At 39.2% G+C, this 24,980-nt stretch overlaps 1 protein-coding gene across 1 annotated transcript in view; it reads right to left on the bottom strand.

Annotated features, from left to right (window-relative positions):
• LOC143962292 (uncharacterized) overlaps nt 1–24,980 on the bottom strand; it is a 214,771-nt gene that overhangs the window by 92,756 nt on the left and 97,035 nt on the right. The window contains 4 exon segments of the mRNA XM_077471595.1: nt 569–972; nt 3,533–4,220; nt 23,280–23,466; nt 23,933–24,883. Of these exon segments, the coding sequence (XP_077327721.1) occupies nt 569–972; nt 3,533–4,220; nt 23,280–23,466; nt 23,933–24,883 (2,230 nt within the window).

Genomic DNA, 24,980 nt, shown 5'->3' with positions numbered 1-24,980 from the left:
TTCTGTAAGGCCGCGTACACACGCGGGGACTGTTCGCTGAAACTGTCCGCTGAAACCAAGTTTCAGCGGACAGTCCGCTCGTGTGTGGGCTTTCAGCGGACAGTTTCAGTGAACAGTCTGCTGAACAAGGTTTTTCGGAAATTCCGAAAAACTGTCCGCTGAAACCTTGTTTCAGCGGACAGTCCCCGCGTGTGTAGGCTTGTTCGTCAAACAAAGTTGCGCGCATGCTCAGAAAGGATTTTCACGCCGAAAGTTATAATGCAGTGTATAGGACGTCGTATTTTTCGTCCCGTCGTACGTGCCGTTCACGTCATCGCGCACGGTTTCAGCAAACTGTTCGTCCGTCGTGTGTGGCCATGTCCGTCCATGCTAATTTTGAGCGGACTGTTTGCCGAAACTGTTTGACGGACAAAGTTGGGCGAACAGTCCCCGCGTGTGTACGCGGCCTAACTTTTCTGATCACAAGAATATTTTTCTATTTGTACTAAGCACATTCTGAACATCTTAATGACTTCCCTATGTATGTCTTTTCAGGTGTTGAGTCAGACTTGACTTTGTAGAAAAGTACTTTGCACATTTTGAACATCTTAATGGCTTCTCTCCCGTGTGGTCCTTCTGGTGATCATTCAGGTTTGATTTACTTCTAAAACCTTTTTTACATTTAGGGCATTGATATGGCTTCTCTCCTGTGTGAATCCTCTCGTGAATAGTAAGACTGGATATTTCTGAGAAGCACTTGTTACATTCTGGACATCTGAAAGGCTTCTCTCCTGTGTGAATCCTCTGATGTTTAATAAAATCAGCTTTATTGTTAAAAGCTTTATTGCATTCAGAGCATTGATATGGCTTCTCTCCTGTGTGAACCTTCTGATGTTTAGCAAGACTGGATATTTCTGGGAAGCACTTGTAACATTCTGTGCATCTGAAAGGCTTCTCTCCTGTGTGAATCCTCTGATGTTTCATAAAGTAGTACTTTTAACAGCTTGGCGACCGGCTCACGCCGATATATGTTAGCAGAAGGGCACTTACAGGCAGATTAACATACTTGTATGTTGCCCTTTGCGTGCCGCAACCTCCGTGAGTGTGAACGATTGTCCCACGGACTCTATGTCCACGGGAAAACCCACGATCGTCTCATGTAGAGGAAGAGCGGGGAAATTCTGATGTAAAAAGACAAGCATTACCCCGTTCTGCCTTTTGACAGGACTGTAATCGGGAGCGGTGATCAATGTCATGTCACACACAGCGCCTCCCCCCACAGTTAGAATCACACCCTAGGACACACCTAACCCCTACAGTGCAATCTAGTGGTTAACCCCTTCACTGCCAGTCACATTTACACAGTAATCAATGCATTTTTAATCTCACTGATCACTGTATAAATGTGAACGGTCCCAAAATAGCGCCAAAAGCATCCAATCTGTCCGCCATAATGTGGCAGTCACAATAAAAATCACCGATTATGAATAAAAATGCCATAAAACAATCCCCTAATTTGTAGACGCTATAACTTTTGCGAAAACCAATCAATAATAGCTTATTGCAATTTTCTTTACCAAAAGTATGTAGAAGATTATGTATCGGCCTAAACTGAGGGAAAAAAATGTTTTTTATATATTTTTTGGGGATATTTATGATAGAAAAAAGTTAAAAATAATGCATTTTTTTCAAAATTTATGCTACCGCAGAGGTGATCAAATACCACCAATAGAAAGAGCTATTTGGGGGAAAAAAGGATGTTAATTTTGTTTGGGAGCCACGTCGCATGACCCCATGACTGTCAGTTAAACGGCGCATTGCCAAATCGCAAAAACCCTCTAGTCTTTTGCCAGCCAAATGGTCCGGTCTTAAGTGGTTAAATCACTTTTTTTCCTTTAGAATTGTCATTTTGTACAGGGACTGTTCTAAACACAGGAAAAATGTGTCACTTTACAGGCATACTATAGACACCCCCCAGGTACGAAATTTAAAGGAATATTTCCCTTTTATTGTTTCACTTTAATCATTATTAAAGAGGAGGGCCAGTTTAAAAAAAAAAAAAAAAGTCAGCAGCTGCAAACACTGCAGCTGCTGACTTAATAACATCACTTACCTGTCCAGGGCGCCCGCGATGTCGGCCGCCCGAGGCCGAGCCGTCCCTCGGCTCTTGGGTCCCGGCGCCGCCATTCCCTGTAAGGGAAACAGGCAGCGGAGCCTTACGGCTTCACTGCCGGTTTCCTACTGCGCATGCACGAGTCCCGGAACTACTGCGCATGCGCGAGTCCCGCAGCGCTTTCTGAATGGGACGCGCTGTGTTCTGGAACACACAGTTCCCAGAACACAGCGCGACCCATTACCCAGAAGACGCCGCGACGAAGACAGAAGACAGAAGATCTCCGCGGAGGAGGAAGATTAGGATAAAGTGCCTAGCAACAGGCATTTCTGGTAAGTAAAAAAAAAAAAAATGTTCTCATTTTATTTTTTTTAGATTTTTTTGTCATTTTTAACATTTTTTGGTTTTCAGGGTGGCCCTCCACTTAAAAATCACTGCTCCCGAAAAAATGGCTGTTTTTAAAACTTTTTTTGCATTGATACATGTCTCCTGGGGCAGGACCCAGGTCCCCAAACCCTTTTTATGACAATAACTTGCATATAAGCCTTTAAAATTAGCACTTTTGATTTTTCGTATTAATGTTCCATTTAACGGTGTTGCGGTGGCTTTTGAATTTGCCCCGAACACTGCATATTGTTTGGTGTTCGGCAAAACATCCGAACAACCAAAGTTTGGCCCAAACTTATGCTCGGGCCAAAACGTTCGCCCATCCCTACTAGTAAATATAAATAAATAAAAATATCCTATAGATTGTAGATGTTATGACTTTTGCACAAACCAATCAATATATGTTTATAGGGATTTTATTTACCAAAAATATGTAGCAGAATAAGTATTGGTCTAAATTGATGAAGAAATTAGATTTTTTCTTTTTTTATTGGATATCTCTTATAGCAGAATGTAAAAAATACTATTTTTCTTTCAAAATTTACAATCTTTTTTTATATAGCGCAAAAAATATAAGCCACAGTGGTAATTAAACACCACCAAAAGATATCTCTATTTGTGGGAAAAAATGTTAAATGTTGTTTGGCTACATCATCGCACGACTGCACAATTGCGAGCTAAAGTAACGCAGTGCCGTATCACAAAATGGCCTGGTCAGGAAGGGGAGTAATTCTTCCAGAGGTCAAGGGGTTAAGAACAAGGACACAACTTCTTTCCTGTAAGTCTTGATCACAAGAACATTTTTTTCTGTTTGTACTAAACACTTTCTGAACATCTAAATGACTTCCCTATGTATGTCTTTTCAGGTGTTGAGTCAGATTTGACTTTAGAGAGAAGCACGTTGCACATTTTGAACATCTAAATGGCTTCTCTCCTGTGTGGACCTTCTGGTGTTCATTCAGGTTTGATTTATTTCAAAAACAGTTATTACATTAAGGGCACTGATATGGCTTCAACTCCTGTGTGAATCCTCATGTGTCGAGTAAGATGAGCCATGCATGAGAAGGACTTGTTACATTCTGAACATCTGAAAGGCTTCTCTCCCGTGTGAATCCTCTGATGTTTATAAAGACTGGATGTTTCTGAGAAGGACCTGTTACATTCTGTACATGTGAAAGGCTTCTCTCCCGTGTGAATCCTCTGGTGTTTCATAAGATTGGCTTTATTGATAAAATGTTTATTGCATTCAGAGCATTGATATGGCTTCTCTCCTGTGTGAATCCTCTGATGTATATAAAGACCGGATATTACTGAAAAGCATTTATTACATTCTGAACATCTGAATGGCTTCTCTCCTGTGTGAATCCTCTGATGATTTGTGAGATTTGTTTTTTTGTAAAAATATTTGTCACATTCAGTACATGGGTATGGCTTCACTCCTGTGTGAATCATCTTGTGTTCATTCAATGAACTTTGGTGTGAAAACTTTTGATCACAGTTAGAACATTGATATGGCTTCTCTCCTGTGTGAATCCTCAGATGCTGAATAAGACGATCCTTTCGTAAGAAGCTCTTGTCACATTCTGAACACATATACGGCTTTTCCCCTGTGTGAGTCTTCTGATGCTGAATAAGATGTTCCTTTCGTGAAAAGCTCTTGTCACATTCTGAACACATAAATGGCTTTTCCCCTGTGTGAATCCTCTGATGACAAATGAAATTAGATTTTGTTTTAAAAGATCTGTCACACTCAGTGCAAGAAAAAGGCTTTTCACCTGCCCCATCCATCATACTTTCACAATTTCTTCTCTTTCATCCACCTGAAATAAAAGTTTATATAAATACATTAAATGCTAGCAGAGTAGAAATTTAGTAACATGTGAAAGCAGGTGTTCTGACAAAATGTCGAACCCGGCAAAATATTGAACCACGTCACTTCCTGTGACATGGAATCCGCTGTTGCAGAAAACCACATGACTTGCGCATGAGCACTGCATTATCTGCTTGCTGACGTCAGGACACTGCATGTCAAATTCGTCAACTGACGGCCATCTTGCTACACTCCACACTCGGCCATACTGAACCTGCAGTCAGCGGACATCTTTTTTAAACCCACTGAAGTCTCGCATTCCACACTTATTTTTAACAGTAAACTCAGCTTATATACTGTAAAACCGTATTTAGAAGTCCATGACACTGTTTTGATATTGATTTTAAAAGCAGAGGAAATCCTGCAAACCTGACAGATTTGCTAATCTGACAGAACACCGCTGCTTTTAAAATTCAACATGAAAAGAGTGTGTCGGATTTGAAAATACAGTATTTCACTATATAAGCTCAGTTTGGTGCTAAAGATAAGTGTGAAATGCAAGACTTGGGTGGGCTTAAAAAGATGTCTGCTACCGCCTTCTGACTGCAGGCTCAGTACGGCCGAGTGCGGGGTGTAGCAACATGACCTTCAGTCGACGAATTTGACATGCAGTGTCCTGACGTCAGCAATGACACACTGAATATGCCCAGGTGCCGTACTGAGCCTGCAGTCAGAAGGCGGTAGCAGACATCTTTTTAAGCCCACCCAAGTCTTGCATTTCACACTTATCTTTAGCACCAAACTGAGCTTATATAGTGAAATACTGTATTTTCAAATCCGACACACTCTTTTCATGTTGAATTTTAAAAGCAGCGGTGTTCTGTCAGATTAGCAAATCTGTCAGGTTTGCAGGATTTCCTCTGCTTTTAAAATCAATATCAAAACAGTGTCATGGACTTCTAAATACGGTTTTACAGTATATAAGCTGAGTTTACTGTTAAAAATAAGTGTAGAATGCGAGACTTCAGTGGGTTTAAAAAAGATGTCCGCTGACTGCAGGTTCAGTATGGCCGAGTGTGGAGTGTAGCAAGATGGCCGTCAGTTGACGAATTTGACATGCAGTGTCCTGACGTCAGCAAGCAGATAATGCAGTGCACATGCGCAGTGCATGTTGTTTTCTGCAACAGCTGATTCCATGTCACAGGAAGTGATGTGGTTCGATATTCTGCCAGGGGGGACATTTTGTCAGAACACAGGCCTTCACAGTGTTGAGAAATGTCAATTTCAGAAATATAGTTGGTTTCACATACTTAGTAGCTAAAAAAATAATTATGTGTTTTGCTATCTACTTTTCTTTAAAAATGGATAGGTTACAACCCACTGTAGTCTGCATGCTGTAGCTCATTAATAGAATGCAGGCTGCAGTTTGGAGGCTGCTGTAGCTCATAGACTTTTCTCTGCTCAAAGTAGCAGAGAATGTTGCAAAACTTGACTTTGACAGGCCCCTTTCACACTTTGCAAATTTGGAATCAATGACAGTATTGCTTTCTTTCTTCCTGCGATCACAAATTGTGCAACAATTGCTGCAAAACCCACAACGTACATTTCTGATGCTATTCATTCTTAATGGCACCCCGAATGCAGTGTAGTGTGACTGCTTTTTTTTATCTTTGCCCCTTAGTGCACAGGGAAGTTGAGCATCGGAAACTTGGAAAATCTTATAGGAGTAAAAAAAATATGATGTAATGATATGTAAACATGATATGATATGTAAAAATTTTTAAGGCTCCGTTCACATATAGGCGTCTTGAATCAGGGGTGGAATTGCAGCAATTCTGCCCACAATTTAAAAACGCCATGTTAAAATGTAAAATCGCAAATCAGAGTGGCACCTAAAAAGACTGGGCTATTCTGCCATGAATGTCACACTGCAATTGCGCAAACCAAATCATACCATGTGTTTCACCAAAAATAAGTAGTTCTGGAACTTTTCTCGAGGTGACACGTGTAGCGTGATTTGGTTTGTGCGATGGCAGTGGGATTTGTTGTGCAATAATTGCAGCAAAATTGCCCCATGTTTTTAGGTGCCATTGAAATGACTGGCACCTGAACAAGCTGATGTGCGATTTGACATTTTAACAGTGAACTATATGTGAATGGAGCCTAAGCCCACTAGACACGCAAAAAAAATGAAGTGCACTTAAATATCAACATCTGTCATAATTACAAATGAAGGGGAAAATTAAAAGCAAGATTAGCGCAGGTCCCCAATACTCTAAAGCGTGAAATGTAGTAAATAAATATGTGTATTTATATATACTGTGCAACCATGCAGTTAAATACGTATGTGAAAATTGTATATGTGAATAAATCAATAATATGTTATAAAAACTGATTAATGAATAATTATATAAGTGATATATATTATCAACAATATAAAGTGCAATGTGTGTGTGTGAAAATATGCATATGTAAACTGTGAGACCAAATATTATAAGAAGTAAATCATAATTCAAAGTGCCTGTATAATTTCCACCAAAAAAGTTTGTGCAATGTCCTTTATACATATAATGGCTCGTCTTCACACTGGGTGTTTAATTGGCTTAAAGAGCCATTATATTTATAAAAGACATTGCACGCATTTATTTTTGGGAAATTATACTGGCACTTTGAATTATACTGGGAGGTTTATTGAGATTTACTACTTTATATTTAGTCTTACAGTTTACATATGCATATTTGCACACACACACGTTGCACTTTATATTGTTGATAATATATACTACTTATATAATTATTCATTAATCTGTTTTTTTTTACTTATTATTAATTTATTCACATTCACATACAGTATAAAATATTCACATATATATTAGTTTAACTGCATGGTTGCACAGTATATATAAATACATATATTTGTTTACTTTGCCTATTTGCACAAGATACATGATTACAAACATATTTAACATATTTAATATTGTATTGAGGACTAGTAATTGTTAGAAAAGTTTTAAATGTTTATTGTGTGACTATTAGAAAAACAATAATCCTGAGACTGATTTGTTAAAAAGCTTACTTCTGAGCACATTATTGTATTAACTCATTGTATTGTTTTGTCCTAATTAACTCCATAGTAAGTAGGATGATTAGATTTAACTAAATATGATAGCCTAAGAATGTACAGGAAAACATAGCTAAAAGAATAAAGGTACTAGTTCGTACCATGACAACTTAATTTATGTTTCCTCAGCCAATAGAAGCATAGAGATGTTATTCTTATGGGTTATGTGAAGGCGGGACACAGTCTTTTGGCAGACATTTTTCTTCAGCTTTCGTGTTGTAAGCATGTCTCTCTGTTGTGGGCCACATCAGAAATAAATTTTCCTGCTTCTCAAGAACACCTGAAGTTTTTACTGATCACAAGGGAAGTTCCTAACATTTTTGGTCTTTCGAGTCGGGAGCAACACGCTGGTTTTCAAATCAGATGGCCCGACAACACTTCGGTGAGTATTGGACTTTGAAGCTCACCGACCGATTATAAGTCCCCCCAATCAATGTTATTTGGTGAAAAAGGGGCGGGGCCATAGATCTGAATTCCACTGTCTGTTTCCGAACCTTGTGTGATCCAGTCCAGGTGTTTGAGAGGTAAGATAATTTAAATTATTCTTAATTCTTTCTGAGTCTTTTCTTCTCTTTCTCTTGCTTCTGGTTTAATGTGTTGTAATTGCCGACATTGGTATTGATCGTATAATATCTAGATGATCCAGTGCTCGTAGACAGAGACACTTGGGGACGTTGTCTAAGGTAAAAAATTACGTCGCCCGCTGTCCGGACAGATAACAAAAAGATTTGAGGTATACCGAATGTCAGAGGTTGATTGCCTGACTATTTTAAGCGCTGTTTAGTTAAGTGATCTACAAAGATCGCAAGGCTAATTTTCTTCTGTGTGTGTTTCATGTTTATGTTTATGTGTATGGTTCATGTTTAACCCTTTCTGATTCTCTCGATAGTGTGGGAATGGGTTGTTGTTTTTTTTTCCTCTTGTATTGACATGGTTTTTGTGCTGCATATTTCTAAGCAGATAAGAAAACATTCTTCGCCTAAGCACTGCACTCCCCCTCCCCCTCCCCTCATGGAAGGATGTTTTCTTTAAGAAGTTGTAACGTTAACCCTTGATTAGCTATGACAATACAGAAGGGTTATATTGTATATATTGAAACTTAGCATAAAAGAAAAAGAAGGTAGATGGCATTTTGGAGTAAATAGAATGTTGTAGAATTATCAGGTGGCTTGATGAATGTGAAAAGAAATGAAAAAAAAAAAGGCTGTGGATGTTTTCATTGCTATGAAGGTCAAGAAGCTGTTTCTCAGAAACAAGAAAATGCAGATTGCCTGACAGAGGTTAATTTGTGCATCTGTGAAAATATTAGGACTTTTGGTGGGAAAAAGAGTTTGAAAAATAGTCTTAAAGTAAATATTTATATTGGATTGGAGTTATTTTTAGAATTCATAGACTTTCAACTGTGGAGTGTTAATGATGCAATGCTGTTTATATTTGGGTACATTTATAAAGTCAAAAGGCAAAGTTCAAAAAAAGTATAGGTTAAAAATGGCGGCGTATTGGCTTCAGCATGCTAAAATTAGGGTAGAAGGACAAAGGACAAAGGAAAAATGCCAAGCCCAATTGCCCCTAGTGGACAAAGAGGATGATCTCATCTGCTGTACCCAGAGACCACCTCCCTATGGTGGTCCTCCCCCTCAGGTGCAAGTAACTGCCCAGAGTAACACCTTCCCTGTGACATCCACCCCTGTCAAAGGAACCGCCTCTGAACAAAACCCCAACTCCACTTCCTCAATCTCTCCAGACAGTAGTTTAGTCCTGGAGATGAACAGATCGATCCTTGAAACATTAACTGACGCCATAACTCATTCACTGGGTGCCCCAGCAGGAGCCAAGAGACTAAGTAAACCTCCTATTAGGTATGGTGTGGAGGATGGTGAGGAATGCCCCTTGATAGAGGTCCCAAACCCAAGGGGAGGACAGAATGATGCACTGGGCCAGCCATATCCCTTGACTATCACTGTTTTTCGACCATGGACTGACAGTGATATACAAAAGGCTACAGAACACATAAAACATCCAAAATTAGGTCCAGCTGAATTCATTGAAAACATAGAGGGATTACGCAACAGTTATAAATTGAATGGGGTGGAAGTAGAGAGAGCCCTGAGGAGAGTATTAGGGTCAGATTGGGCTTCGGTAAAGGGGGATTGGGACCCCTGCGCCCCAGCAAATGCACATGGATGGGGGGATCCATTGCCTCCAGAAAGCCCAGACATAGGAAACAGGTTGACTGCCCTACTGAACAGATGCCAGCTTAGATGGGTATAACGGACTGATTGGCAAAAAATAAATAAATATGACAGTACAAGAAGACAAAGAAAGTGTCAGTGACTACCTAAATAAATTACGAGAGATTTTTAGAGTGCTCTCCGGGCTCCCCGAAGCTGAAGATGTGTATAGTGCATATTAGCAACAGCTAAAGATTGCTTTTTTAAATGGATTGAAACAGGATCATAAGGATTACATTGTTTAAAACATGGTTACTTACCGAACTGCATCAGTTTTAGATGTTTTACAATTCGCTAAGCATTCTGAGAAGTATTTGAAAGCGAAAGCAAAAAAGAATGTGAAATTAAAGGTTCTTATGCAAGGTGATGAAAGGGAGGAGGATGCAGAAGAGTACACTGCTGAGGCAGAACTAGAGGGGTCTCATAGAGGAAGGATTACTCTACAGAAATAGACAGTGCAACGAGAGTACTTCCACCCTGTGTACAAGCACTGGTAGCATCAGCGGTGTAGTGGTTAGCACTCTCGCCTAGCAGTGAAGGGGGTCACTGGTTCGAATCCTAATCATGACGCTGCCTGCCTGGAGTTTGCATGTACTCCCTGTGCCTGTGTGGATTTCCTCCGGGTGCTCTGGTTTCCTCCCGCACTCCGGGGACATGCAGGTGGGTTGATTGGCTTCTGTTCCGGTTTGGCCCTGGTATATGAATAGGGACGTTGGATCCTTGGGGGTGGAGAACGATGTGGGTGTACAGGGGTAGAGGCTAGACACTCACTCAGGCTGAACCGGATGGACTGGTGTCTTTATTCAACTTTACTAACTGAAAAGGTACCACATGCAGTGTTTGTTATCCTGTTACAGCAAAAGATATCACATTTGAGCCCAGCACGACACCTTTCCTGTATGACAATACTCTTGACACAACCTCACTTAACAATACAGAGGTGTACTACATTAAAACCATCCACGCTACTACTACTTCCTACTGACGGGTATAAACATGACTGCACTGTTGCCATCGCTGAAAAGGTACTGCCACGAAGTGATCTGAAAGATGTACCATTATCTAACCCTGACATGATACTTTTTGTTGATGGTTCTAGTAAGAAAAATCCAGATGGCACAAATGCAACAGGATATGCAGTAGTGACACAGGATGAGATTTTGGAAGTGGGGCCACTACCAAAACATTATTCAGCACAAGTTGCAGAACTTGTAGCACTGACAAGAGCATGTATACTGTCAGAAGGAAATCTGTAACCACATACACTGACAGTCAATATGCCTTTTCAACAGTGCATGTTTTTGCACAACAATGGAAAAACAGGGGGATGGTCACCTCCAGTGGTAAACCAATTTCACATACGGACTTCATTTTAGAACTCCTAGATGCAATACAGTTACCAAAAAAGCTTGCAATCTGTAAATGTCAAGCACACACAAAATATACGGACCCCATCTCAAAGGGAAATAAAAGGGCAGATGAAGCTGCACATAAAATAATGACGAGAAATCATAGTGATAGATCATACAGTCCTTACTGATATGCAGCAAAATGCCCCCCCTGGGGAAAACAATATTGGAAAACAAAGGGTTGCACAATAATTGATGATATTTACACATCACCTGAAGGGAAACCGGTATTACCAAAATCTTTATTTAGGTATGCAGCAGTATTGACACATGGAGTAACGTATGTGTCAAACGGGGGGATGACTGAGATGTTAAATAAAGTATGTACAGCCTATGGATTCACAAATTATTAAAAAAAACTTTTTGCTCTCAATGTCTTATATGTGCAAGACACAATGCTCAGGGAGGTATAAGACCACAGAAAGGGAAGTTCCCTACACCACAATATCCATTCCAACACATTTGCATGGATTTTATTGAATTAGACAAATGTGAAAGGAAGAAATATTGTTTCGTACCCAGGCACCCTGACCAAATGGGTGGAGATATTCCCGACAGGAAGTGCAGATGCACAGACTGTAGCCAAAGCATTACTAAGAGATATTATTCCTAGATTTGGAATCCCTGAAAGGATTTACAGTGATAATGGACCCCATTTTGTAATTAAAAAATATACAACATTTGATAGAAGTGATGAGAATTAATTTTAAAAAATAATTGGATGTATTGCCTACAAGTAGCTGTGACCAGTATGTATATCACACCCCCAAAAGAAGATGAAAAGGTGCATGTGGGAGATTGGGGTCTCAATAAAAAGTAATAAGAAAAAAGCAGTGGTACTCCCCAAGGTGGGATGGTCCTTTCAAAGTCCTTTTAACTACCCCTACTGTGATAAGGATTGTAGAGAGGTCTACCTGGATTCACCAGTCCCATTGTAAAAAGGTTTTACAGGCAGAGTAGGGCCAGTTGGCTACAAGAGGTCCAGAAAGTCCGGCTACAAAGGGAGGTCTCACACAAGGTGGGACTTGTCTCAAACCGGTGAAGTCTCCCTCCCCTTCCAACTCCCCTATCCTATCCGCTGGAACTCTGTAGCTGGTTAGGATGAAAGGGACAGTAATTATCCTTGGGTTACTGGTGACTCTAGGAGAGGCATCCATAAGAGGGGGTAGGCGCTATGGAAGAGTAGAGGAACTTTTGGATTGGGAAAGAACAGGAAAAGCATTAAATCCAAAACTTTATAGAGGGAATAACTAGCACTATACTGGTAGACTTCTGTCAGATTGCAGATTGTGGGGATACAACTGGGGTTAGAGGACTTCTATGGGCAGATAAATATATCTGCTGGCTCTGGAATAAGGCAGGATGTCAAGCATGGGATCAGGCCCTGTGGACTACAGCGCATCAAGATTGGGGGTATAATCAACCAGGGGCTAAAAAGAGTGGTATAAAGGAGAGACTCATAATCACAAAAGCGGCCAACTCCCCCTGCACAAATAGTAAGAACTGTAACCAACTATTAATAACATTAACGGAGCCGAGGAAGGAAGATCAGCAGTTGTATTCCATGGGAGCATGGGTGTCAGGAACTGACCCCTCAGGAACATTTTTCCCTGAGGTATTACTACCTAATAAAATTAAACAACAGGAAAAAGTAGACTCAGAAGGGAAAGAAGAAGGCCATACTAAAATAGAAGTTCTGAGTAAAACTATAAGATTCACTAACCTAACAATAGAAGATGCCATAGCTTTGGAGACGGGCTACCAAGAAAAAATGAGTGGTTAGAATGGTTGAGGTACACGGTTAGAACTCTGAAAAAGGAAAACTGTTTAGTTTGTGCCGGAGCCAGACCACATTTAGCAACAGTTCCTTTTCCTCTAGATCACAATACAGATCCAGAAGGTTTAAAATGTATGTTGCAATTGTATAATAAGAGCTATAAACCTGAAACAAATTCTACTTGTCACACATTGAGGTTGTTGTTTCCCCCCAGTACAGAGACCTCAGATACCTCCAGCGGTTACCGCTTATCCGGGCAACTTTACTTGTTTTGCACTCCCAGGGACCCGTAGCGCGGTGGATCTTGGGTCACTACCTGATGACTACTGTGTGGAGAGGATTAACACGGACAACGGTGACTGGGTTGGACATGACATTCAGGGAGCTGATGTCTGGTGGATGTGTGGGGATAAGAAACTGCGAGCTAGACTACCGGCCAATGCCCAAGGGGATTGTGCTATGGTCCAGCTGGCTATGCCCCTGAGAATCCTGTCAGAATACCCGTGGACTAAGAGTCACCGACAGTATCGTAGGGACACCTCTCCCTTGGGGTCATTTGACTCTCAGATCTACACAGATGAGGTTGGGGTTCCTCGCGGGGTGCCGGATGAGTTTAAAGCCAGGAATCAGGTGACAGCTGGGTTTGAGTCTCTTCTCTGGTGGGTGACTATAAATAAAAATGCTGACTGGATTAATTATATATATAATATAACCAACAACGATTTGTAAACTATACTAGGGATGCTGTGAAGGGCCTAGCAGAACAGTTGGCCCCCACATCTCTAATGGCCTGGCAGAACCGAATGGCTTTAGATATGGTCTTAGCTGAAAGAGGAGGGGTATGCAAAATGTTTGGTAGCATGTGTTGTACCTTTATCCCCAACAATACAGCTCCTGGAGGGACCGTGACCAGAGCCTTGGAAGGACTGACTGCGCTATCGAATGAATTGACGGAAAACTCAGGTATTAATGATCCATTCACAACTTGGCTTGAAGGGTGGTTCGGTAAATGGACTGGATTTATCACATCATGTTTGATCTCAATCGCTGTGGCTTTGGCCGTTTTGGTCACTTGCGGATGCTGCTGCATTCCCTGTATTCGAGGACTTTCACAAAAACTCATTGCAGTCTCAAGAACAATGTATCAAACCCTCTCTACCTCTGAGGAGACCTATGTGGACATTGAAGCTCAACTTAATGACATACAGTCCGAAAGTGTATAACACAGGGACTTTCATCGAAATGTGTGGAGATAAAATAGTCACACAAAGAGGAGGGAATGTTAGAAAAGTTTTAAATGTTTATTGTGTGACTATTAGAAAAACAATAATCCTGAGACTGATTTGTTAAAAAGCTTACTTCTGAGCACATTATTGTATTAACTCATTGTATTGTTTTGTCCTAATTAACTCCATAGTAAGTAGGATGATTAGATTTAACTAAATATGATAGCCTAAGAATGTACAGGAAAACATAGCTAAAAGAATAAAGGTACTAGTTCGTACCATGACAACTTAATTTATGTTTCCTCAGCCAATAGAAGCATAGAGATGTTATTCTTATGGGTTATGTGAAGGCGGGACACAGTCTTTTGGCAGACATTTTTCTTCAGCTTTCATGTTGTAAGCATGTCTCTCTGTTGTGGGCCACATCAGAAATAAATTTTCCTGCTTCTCAAGAACACCTGAAGTTTTTACTGATCACAAGGGAAGTTCCTAACAGTAATATTACATGTTTTAGAGTATTGCGAACCTGCACTTATCTTGCTTTTAAATTTACACCTTCTATTGCTGACTCGGGTCATTACTCAGAAAGCTGCGGTCCATTTTTTGATTTTGTTAGATTTTTTGATTGATTGTATTTATCTATGGGGCTGTTAAAACTGTTTTGCATACATACAAATGAGCTGGGTTTGGAGGGAAGACAATAGCAGGAAATGTAAATGTAAATACCATGGGTTGCACATCATCATTAGCATTTATAAGAGACAATACTGTGCTTGTAATATCAATGAGAGAGGAAGCTGTGGGGGGTATACAGATACTTGTAGACATTTTTTAGGTACCAATGTATGTATTCAGTTTATAAAAGATATAAGGTGTATGTATTATAAAAAAATCACTATTAATACATACAGTTGAATTTACAACTCAGACATTGAAAAACAAATGCATGTAATGCGTTATATTAAAGTTTCATCTGTTTTTTTTTCCTGCATATGAACGATCAGCATTGGTGGTTTCAACATGTTTTGCTCTTGGGCTTCCTCAGGAAACCACTAAGGAATAAATGCAAACCACTCTAACTGTCCACATGGATAAACCAGGGAGCTCAAGGGTCCAACCCAAATGGAACCCCAGAGGAATCTGTAGATCCTGTGCACCCCACCCAAATGGAAGCATAGAATGGACCACAGGAGGAGATAATCAGGAGGCGTGCAACTTCAGGACAGGGGGGTACAACCAAGATCACACAGGGGCATTTGAAAGTGTCTATTGAATGCAAAAAAACATGGAACTATGTTAGCATTAGGTGGCTGTCCATACATGAGAGTCCCTTAACTCCAATCTATATATGTTTTTCATTTTGGATAGCATAGAGAATGCTAGAACCCTTATCATTTTTATATGGTCAGATTTCCATAAGATATATTTACTTACTGTACAACCACTTCCTGTAGTGAAAATACAACAATAAGTAAGATAAAATATCTTTAAAGTGATAGGAAATCCTCTCTTAGATAGTTATCACTGTCAGCTGCCCCCATTGGAATATTTCCTCTGACCTCCTGTTCCAATATTAACCATACATTTTTGGATTTCCTATAATTTCCTATTCTTTTGACAATGGTCTCCAGGACAAGTAAAAAGGGTGAATTTCTCTAGTTTGGACACTGACAGCAATAAAAAAAATTAATAGGGGTTCTACCATTTAACACTATTTATCATTAAAAGAGATGTTTTGGCTTTAGATAAAAATAAAAATCTCTACTCACAGATAGTTAAATAAACAAATTGCACCTCAGGTATTTAATTATATAAATTATCTACATTTAAAAAATATGAGCTATTGTAAGCTCAATTTTTTTATGTATATAATCTATATAATAAATTGGACAAGTTTGTGAAAGACAATACACAGTATTTTTCAGTATAGAAAAAAATACATTTTGAAAAATATATCTTTCCTTATGTTTTTAAAGGTGGGACTTAAAGATTAGGAAAATACATTAATAAATATAATAATGTAATACAGCATAATAATACAATAATACAACACCCAGATGCAAATGACAAGGACTATTCCATCTGATATAAAAATTATAAGAACAAAAAATGTATATGGAAAGTTCTATATCTTACCTGGTATGGTATAATATTGGGATCCTTTAGCTGCTCCTTGTTCTCCTTGTCTGCTAGTAATCTTTCTACCTGTCTGAGTTCTGCTTCACCTTATATTCACTTCACCCCCATTCACTAACATGAGGCAGCTTTGGATTGGCTGAAAGGGATCTATTCAGATCGGAACAATGTAAGGTGTGTTCCCATATTGTTATTTGTTATTGCTCCAGTCAGGTGACACGTTCATTAACATTTGAAGGTTTGAAGGGAAGACAATAGCAGGGAATGTAAATGTAAAATCCATGGTTTGCACATCATTAGCATTTATAAGACATGATAATGTGATTGCAATATCAATGAAGGAGGAAGCTGTAGCGGGTATACAGATACTTGTAGATATTTGTGACTTTACAGTTTCATGTTATAGTACATACGGTATTTGCATTCTGTGTTTTTTGTTTTTGTTTTTTTGCCTTAAATCCCCACTCCTGCTGCTGTTATACTGTATCTATAATACCATATGTGATGATTTTAGGTGACAGGTTCTTTTTAATGAAAAAGAAGGAATCTAAAGCAGTACAATGTGCTGCAGAAAGTGACACAAAGGTGGGATCTACTGGCGGGGAAAAATTACAAAAAAGTGTAATTTCTGGGACAGAAGTGACATTTTTCTCCCAGGTCAGTAAGAGGAAGGAGAAGAGAGAGAACCAATGTCCGCATGCATCTCTCGCCTCTACCCTGTGGCACCTACCATGCCTGTCCTGGGTGGGACGATGGGTGGGACGATGTGGGGGGGGGGGAAATATTACAGCATAATATAGCAATATGGTGTGACCAAATCCCCATTTTTTTTATAATGTTTTTTGAAAATGTCTAGGTGTTTTTAAAAAGCCTTGCTGGAGGTAAATGTTAGTTTTGCATGTGTGCGCTGCAATATTTCTGTTCTGTTGTATGGTCTTATGGCAGCACCATCTTTATGCATTTTTTTAGGGTGTGCCCCCCAAATATCTCTCGCACTTTCAATAAGAATTGCGCAGTCATGCAACACTGTACCCAAATTAAATTTTTATAATTTTGTTCACACAAATAGAGCTTTCTTTTGATGGTATTTATTCATAAATCTTTTTTTTTATTTTTTGCGATATAAGCGGAAAAAAGTGCGGAAAATTAAAAAAATATATATTTTCTACTTTCTGTTTTAAAAGAAATCCATTAAAACCAAATTTTGTCATGAATTTAAGCCAAAATGTATTCTGCTACATATCTTTGGTAAAAAAAAATCCTGTTAAGTGTATAATAATTGGTTTGTGTGATCATGGACATATGTACGCAGATGATCATGTATAGATGTGCTCAGATGATCACGGACATATGTGTGCAGATGATCATTGGGGCATATGATTTTACATGAGGGGAACAGGTGTTTTTACTGTGTGGGGACATGTGTGGGGATACTGGGCTGGTGATCAGTGTGTAAAACGCTGTAAATACAGCTCATACTCACTGATCATTGGCTGGATTAAGCGATCCGCTCTCCTCTCTTTACTGACGACTTCCATGTGAGGAGGGGAGAGCCGATTGCCTAGCAACCGGCTCTCTATTTACATCACATGACGGCTGTGAATGGACACAGCCATTATGGTATCAGGAGGGCCAATCACAGAACCCTGCTGTCGATCGGAGATGCTCCGTGTCCGGGTGACACGTGCGTATCCGGATCACACCATTGCCATTGGGGTAACAATTTATCTAAATGCATGCTTGGCTGTTTAATTAAGAACTCAGCAGGAATATAAAGATAGTTTGGCCTGTAAATGGGTGGATTATACCTGAGCAGTCAACTGTTTCTACCAATTTCGTATAAGAGTTAGAGAATAAACAATGATGAAGGTTTTTTAATAATACTTTTATTAATAATTGTATTCTGTGAAGAAATTCCTATTTATATTTAGTGGCTCTGTATTTGTAGTGTGGACAAAGAACCACCAAAGTCCCCATAGTACCAAACTTAATTTTGTAATATTCATGTCAGATGCCCAAACAGGTTCTTCAAACAAAGGAAATGTAAATACAGAAGGACCACTTAAGGGATGTCATTCACATTGTGTGCAGGCTCTGTGCTTGGATGTTGCTCTTTTTGTTTTGTTTCCATTGTTATAATTGGGATTATTATGTTAATCTCTGATCATTATCAGATTTGGATCAGTATGACCAGGTAAATAAAAAAAAATGAATATTTGGATGTACATTTAGAAAAAATAACCTTTTGGCTGGCCATAAACATAGCATTTTTTTCCTGCAGCCACAGGTTTCCCCATCAACACAGACAGTATTGACATGAGAATTCTCCCCCCGGGCCATTGTGTTCTCTGGGGGGGTGGGGGAGGAGGCGGCGGCATTGGGAAGCTGTCCTTCCCAGGAGGAGACAGTGATTTTTGCTAATGGCTATAACAGCCACTTGCTAAGATCGCATGTAAAATTAAGCATTCTAGTTGATCAATCAACCCTGGGTACATTCAACCTGCCCATACATAGTTTTAAACTCTTCAACAGGAATCAGACAAATTTTGAACATCTATGGCCCACCTTACTAGATTGACAAGAAACAGAACATAATAATGGAACCCTTAACGTCAAAAGGGGTTTTAGATCAGCTAGAACACAGCAAAAGTAAATTAGAACACTTGCGGAATTGAGCGATAGTAATCGTGGGGAAATTTGTATTATTATTATTATTATTATTTTTTTTTTTATTATTTATAGTTATTTATTATAATTTAATTTATGATTTTGTGTTTCAAACTTTATCATACTGGGGATGTCTACTCGAATCTTGTTTGGACTGATTTAATTGTGTTATTCCTAAGAATTACAGGCATACAATATAAAACGCCAAATTTCTATGCAAAACAATGTACTGCTTTGATATAAAAAAATCTGACCTAAGCCGCGTATATACTTAGTCCGTCATACAATCCGACGGACAGTCCGTCCTACTTTTGAATGAACGGACTTGACCACACACGGATGCACAAACAGTCCGTCGAAAGCTTGCGCGATGACGTGTACAGCACGTACGACGGGACTAGAAATAGGAAGTCCAATACACAGCAATGCAACCTTTCGCCGTGTAAATCCTTTCTGAGCATGCGCCATTCTTAGTCCGTCGAACTAGCCTACTGACGAGCGGATTGTCCGCTGAAACCAAAGTATGACGGACAGAATTTCGAAAAATCCGAAATACTTAGTACGCCAGACTGCACGCTGAAAAAGTCCGCTGAAGCCCACACACGAGTGGAGTGTCCGCTGAAATGTGTTTCGACGGACTAAGTAGGCCATACAGTCCGCCCGTGTGTACGCGGCCCTAGTCATACCGCCATGGAGGCTATGGGACCTAGTCCTATTATCCATGTCAATATGCAGCTGCTGACCAATTTCAGATCTCAGCGGATTGTCACCAGGAGCCTGTAAAGTCCTGCTATATTTGTTTGCTGTCAAATTGTCCTTGTGAAGTAGTCATTGTCACAAACTCAATTTACAACTTAATCAGTATACTTAGATATGTCCTGCTTTGAACTCACCAAGCTCGCAAGCGAAAAAAATGCCGCTCTAGGTGCATGACTGACTCAAACTGTTGTGAACTGGAACCCAGGGTGCTGCATAATCATATCTCGTCTGTGAGATTCATTAACATGCAAAATCTGGAATATTGCTGCACTCCTTGGTATCTTTATTGAAGCATTAAAATCACATCACAGGTATGATAGGAACAAGAAAGGTAATGTTTTTGCGCTAAAGCTAGCGCTTACTCAAACCTCATATACACATACATTGCATGAAATGTAGATAGATATACTTTATTGTCATTGTATACATACAACAAATTTGTATATGCATGATACAAGTGAGCATGGTGTGGCAATTAAGCAACACAAAAAAATGTCATATACCTCGTGACTTGTGCTATATGTAATGTCCAGTATGTTAGAAAAATGGCTAGGCGGTTATTAGACTGCCTAAGAGACCATGTATATGACACTTTTCTAAATATAAGGATCAAAATGTGGCACATCACAACAATGAACGTCATTGGCCATCCCTGTAAAGGCTATAGAAAAAGTGGGTACCTCCAGACATGGTGGTAACAGCTTTAGGTCTCTCTGTAAACATGAGTCTATTGGATCTTTCATTTGTGTACTTGAGTTCCAGAGGGGTCAAATTATGAGTGGCACCTTACACATTTCTATGAATAAACAAGGGAGCTGTTAGCACCATCTGAAGTGTGTGTTGGTCTGTATCCTTGCATGGTGGTGTTATAGATATATGAACGCAGTTGTGTTTTAGTTTGAATAATTTTATGAACAGCCATTATGTTACTGACGTACATTTATATCACACCACATTTAGCATGTTATATGGAGTCAGTAAGTAGGTTTGGTATTATATTTGTGTTTGGTCCATACAGGGATTATTCCTTCTTTGTCCAACTGTACCATTCCTTTTGCCCAACTGTACCTTTTTGTATAGGGTTCCCAGGGGTCAATTTTTTGTTGGATTATTTTGATCTTTTTTGATCTTTTATTCTTACATTTTTTTATGGATTTATTGCTTGTTTTTGGACACTCTATCTCACCTAGGATATTTTGATGTTTTCCAAACCATTGTATTAGTTGTTATAGGTCACCATTGGCTATCTGGCATGCTGTGAATGGTTTGTTAGCCACACAGCCTGTCAGAGGAGGAAACAACACTATGTGTATCTCTCATATTTTGAAGTTATGTGCACTTATTTGTGAGGGTGTCCTGCTGTAGTTGGCTGACTATCTGCTTCCCTGTGTCCTCCCACATGGTCATCCAGCAGTTGCTGCTGGATCTGTGTTGGTGGGTAATGGGTTGGAGGAGATTTGTGTGCCTGTTTTGTTTGCAATTTTTTTTGTTTTTTGATTTATGTGTTTATGAGGTTTGAGTAAGCGCTAGTTTTAGCGCAAAAACATTACCTTTCTTGTTCCTGTTATACCTGTGATTTTAATGCTTCAATAAAGATACTAAGGAGTGCAGCATTATTCTGGATTTTGCATGTTACTGAATCTCACAGACAAGCTGTGCAGCACCCTGGGTTCCAGTTCACAACATGTGAGAGTCAGTCACTCACTTAGAGCTGCATTTCTTTGGCTTTACTGAGCCATATGGGGTAGAGCTTTCTAAAAAAAATATTTAATTTCCATTGTAGAGGGTATGCCAAGAGTATGTTCGGTTGTAATATCTGCAAACAGTGTACACCAATTTGATGAGTCAAACATTTAGATTATATTGTGTTAAAGGGTTTCCGTGATTTAATTTTTATCACTAAATGTTGCATATATGTATTACATAAATTTTTATTAAAACAAGTGGAGTTTTCCTTTTATTTTAAAATAACTCCCTGCAGGACCTTCTAAGGGGTTTGTGTTCTGTATTTTTTAAATGGAAGCCAGAAGGGATATTTACTGTATTTATCGGTGTATAACACGCACAGGTGTATAACACGCACATTCATTTTAAGAGGGAAGTTTCAGGAAAAAAGCAAAAATTTTAAATAAGGAACTTTGAAGCAAAATAAGTTCCCATCTGCAGCCTCACCATTGCCATCAATGCAGCCTTATCAATGCCCATCTGCAGTCTCCCCATTGCCATCAATGCAGCCTTTTTAATGCCCATCTGCAGCCTCACCATTTCCATCAATGCAGCAGCCTCATAATTTTCATCAGTGAAGACTGATTGATGCCCATCTGCAGCCTAGAGGGGACAGGGAGGGGGTGGGACGAGTGCCAACAGATTACATACAGTGAAAATCTAATATTATAGACAGAACAGTGGTCCAATGGCGGACCAGGAGATGAGACTTCCTATTACAGAGGCCGCCAAGTAAATAGTAGATTCCCACTGTATGTAATCTGATGGTGCTCGTCCCGTTCCCCCTCCCCGTCCCCTCCGAGGCAGCTAACATTGAAGTATTGGCATATAACACACACAAGCTATTTGCACCCAATTTTTGGGGTGAAAATGTGAGTGTTATATGCCAATAAATACAGTAATTTGTTGGCAATTTAAAACCATTTTTTTCTTTGAAAATGTCAGTACTTAAACAAACAAAAAAAATCATTGTATCTGGCCAAATAGAATTCTTTAGATTTCTTTTTGTACTGGTACATGTTCCCCAGGGCAGTGCCCTCCTCCATGCTATTTATTTTTTAAAACCCTTTGCCTACTAGCCCACAAAATTGGCATTTTTGATTTAACTGATTCAACTAATGGATTTCAGTGGGGTTCAGGTTCAGCATCAAAACACTGCTTAAACCAAACCCAGGACCAAGGGCAGTTTGGCTCAGCCCTACCTGTTACATTAGGAGGAGTGGCTGTGTTTGTACAAATGCTGAACCTCCCTAGACTTACATGGGCTGCCTGCATGCAGCACCAAAAACAGCTGGCTGCATAATCAAACAGCTGATTCACAGTGTACTGGTCCATGTGAATGAGGCCTTAGTTTTCAATTCAACTTTTTGAAACATAAATTCAAGGACTATTGACCATTTTTATTTTACGTTTCATATTTATGAATGATTTTGCCTGATATTAACCTGCAAAACTGGCAGATACATTTAAGTCAAGTCACTTTTGATTGCCATAACAATTACATTCTCAACCATCTTGGAGAGGGACGCATACTTTGCAGTGAAAATCTTTTTTTTTTATTGAAACAGTGAAAAACTTTAATAAACTTTCAGTATACACTTCCCACATTCAACGTATTCACATAAATTGTTATATTGGTTAGCCAAATGTTTATTCATAATATTCAGTAAATCCAGTTTATTTTCACAGTGGTTCTGATGAACCCTTTTGTGTTGAATCAGATGTGTCTGCTGTCCAAAGCTCTGATCGGATTTGGAACATTTCGTTCCCTTTTCTTATGTGTGAGTTTTTTGTGCTATTCTCCATGACACATAAGTGTAAGTATTCTGATCACAAGAATATTTTTCTATTTGTACTAAGCACTTTCTGAACATCTTAATGACTTCCCTATGTATGTCTTTTCAGGTGTTCAGTCAGACTTGACTTTTTAGAAAAGTACTTTGCACATTTTGAACATCTTAATGGCTTCTCTCTCGTGTGGACCTTCTGGTGATCATTCAGGTTTGATTTACTTCTAAAACCTTTTTTACATTTAGGGCACTGATATGGCTTCTCTCCTGTGTGAATCCTCTTGTGAATAGTAAGACTGGATATTTCTGAGAAGCATTTGTTACACAACTGAAAGGCTTCTCTCCTGTGTGAATCCTTTGATGTTTTGTGAGCTTTGGAGTGGGGTGCATACTTTGCAGTGAAAATTTTCAATAAACTTTCAATACACTTCCCACATTCAATATATTCACATAAATCATTAGATCTGTTAGCCAAATTGTTATTCATAGTATACAGTAATTACAGTTTATTTTCATAGTGGTTCTGATGAATCCCTTTGTGTTGAATCAGATGTGTCTAAAGCTCTGATCAGATTTTGAACATTTAGTTCCATGTTCTTATGTGTGAGTTTTTTTTAGCTATTCTCCATGATTGTAAAACATTTTATTTTTCAGAACAAGGACACAACCTCTTTCCTGTAAGTTTTCTGATCACACAAATATTTTTCTATGTGTACTGAGGACTTTCTGAACATCTAAATGGCTTCCCTATGTCTTTTCAGGTGTTGAGTCAGACATGACTTTTGTGAGAAGCACTCTGCACATTTCGAACATCAAAATGGCTTCTGTCCTGTGTGGACCTTCTGATGCACATTCAGGTTTGATTTACTTCTAAAACATTTATTACATACAAGGCATTGATATGGCTTCTCTCCTGTGTGAATCCTCTGATGTTTAGAAAGACTGGATATTACTGAGAAGCACTTGTAACATTCTGGACATCTGAAAGGCTTCTCTCCTGTGTGAATCCTCTGATGTTTAATAAAATCAGCTTTATTGTTAAAAGCTTTATTGCATTCAGAGCATTGATATGGCTTCTCTCCTGTGTGAATCATTTGATGTTTAGCAAGACTGGATATTTCTGGGAAGCACTTGTAACATTCTGGACATTTGAAAGGCTTCTCTCCTGTGTGAATCCTCTGATGTTTAGAAAGACTGGATATTACTGAGAAGGACTTGTTACATTCTGTACATCTGAAAGGCTTCTCTCCTGTGTGAATCCTCTGATGTTTCTTAAAATCAGCTTTATTGTTAAAAGATTTATTGCATTCAGAGCATTGATGTGGCTTCTCTCCTGTGTGAATCCTCTGATGTGTATAAAGACTGGATATTTCTGGGAAGCACTTGTTACATTCTGAACATCTGAAAGGCTTCTCTCCTGTGTGAATCCTCTGATGTCTTGTGAGCTTTGATTTTCTGTAAAAACATTTATCACATTCAGTACACGGGTATGGCTTCACTCCTGTGTGAATCATCTTGTGATTAGTGAATGAACTAAGGTGAGTAAACTTTTGATCACATTCAGAACATTGATATGGCTTCTCTTCTGTGTGAATCCTCAGGTGCTGAATAAGATAATCCTTTCGTGAGAAGCTCTTGTCGCATTCTGAACACATAAATGGCTTTTGCCCTGTGTGAGTCCTCTGATGATTAATTAAAGCAGTTTTTGCTCTGAAGGATTTGTCACACTCAGTGCAAGAAAATGGCTTTTCACCTGCTCCATCCATCGTACTTTGCTGTAAAGCTCTTTCACCGTTTCTTCTCTTTCATCCACCTGCAATGAAATTTTAAATAAATGTTTATATAAATGA

This window comes from Lithobates pipiens, unplaced genomic scaffold, assembly GCF_037356315.1.
Source record: "Lithobates pipiens isolate NorthernLeopardFrog02 unplaced genomic scaffold, aLitPip1_a1.2 Scaffold_8, whole genome shotgun sequence".
NCBI lineage: Eukaryota > Metazoa > Chordata > Amphibia > Anura > Ranidae > Lithobates > Lithobates pipiens.
This window is presented reverse-complemented; position numbering and strand designations above follow the sequence as displayed.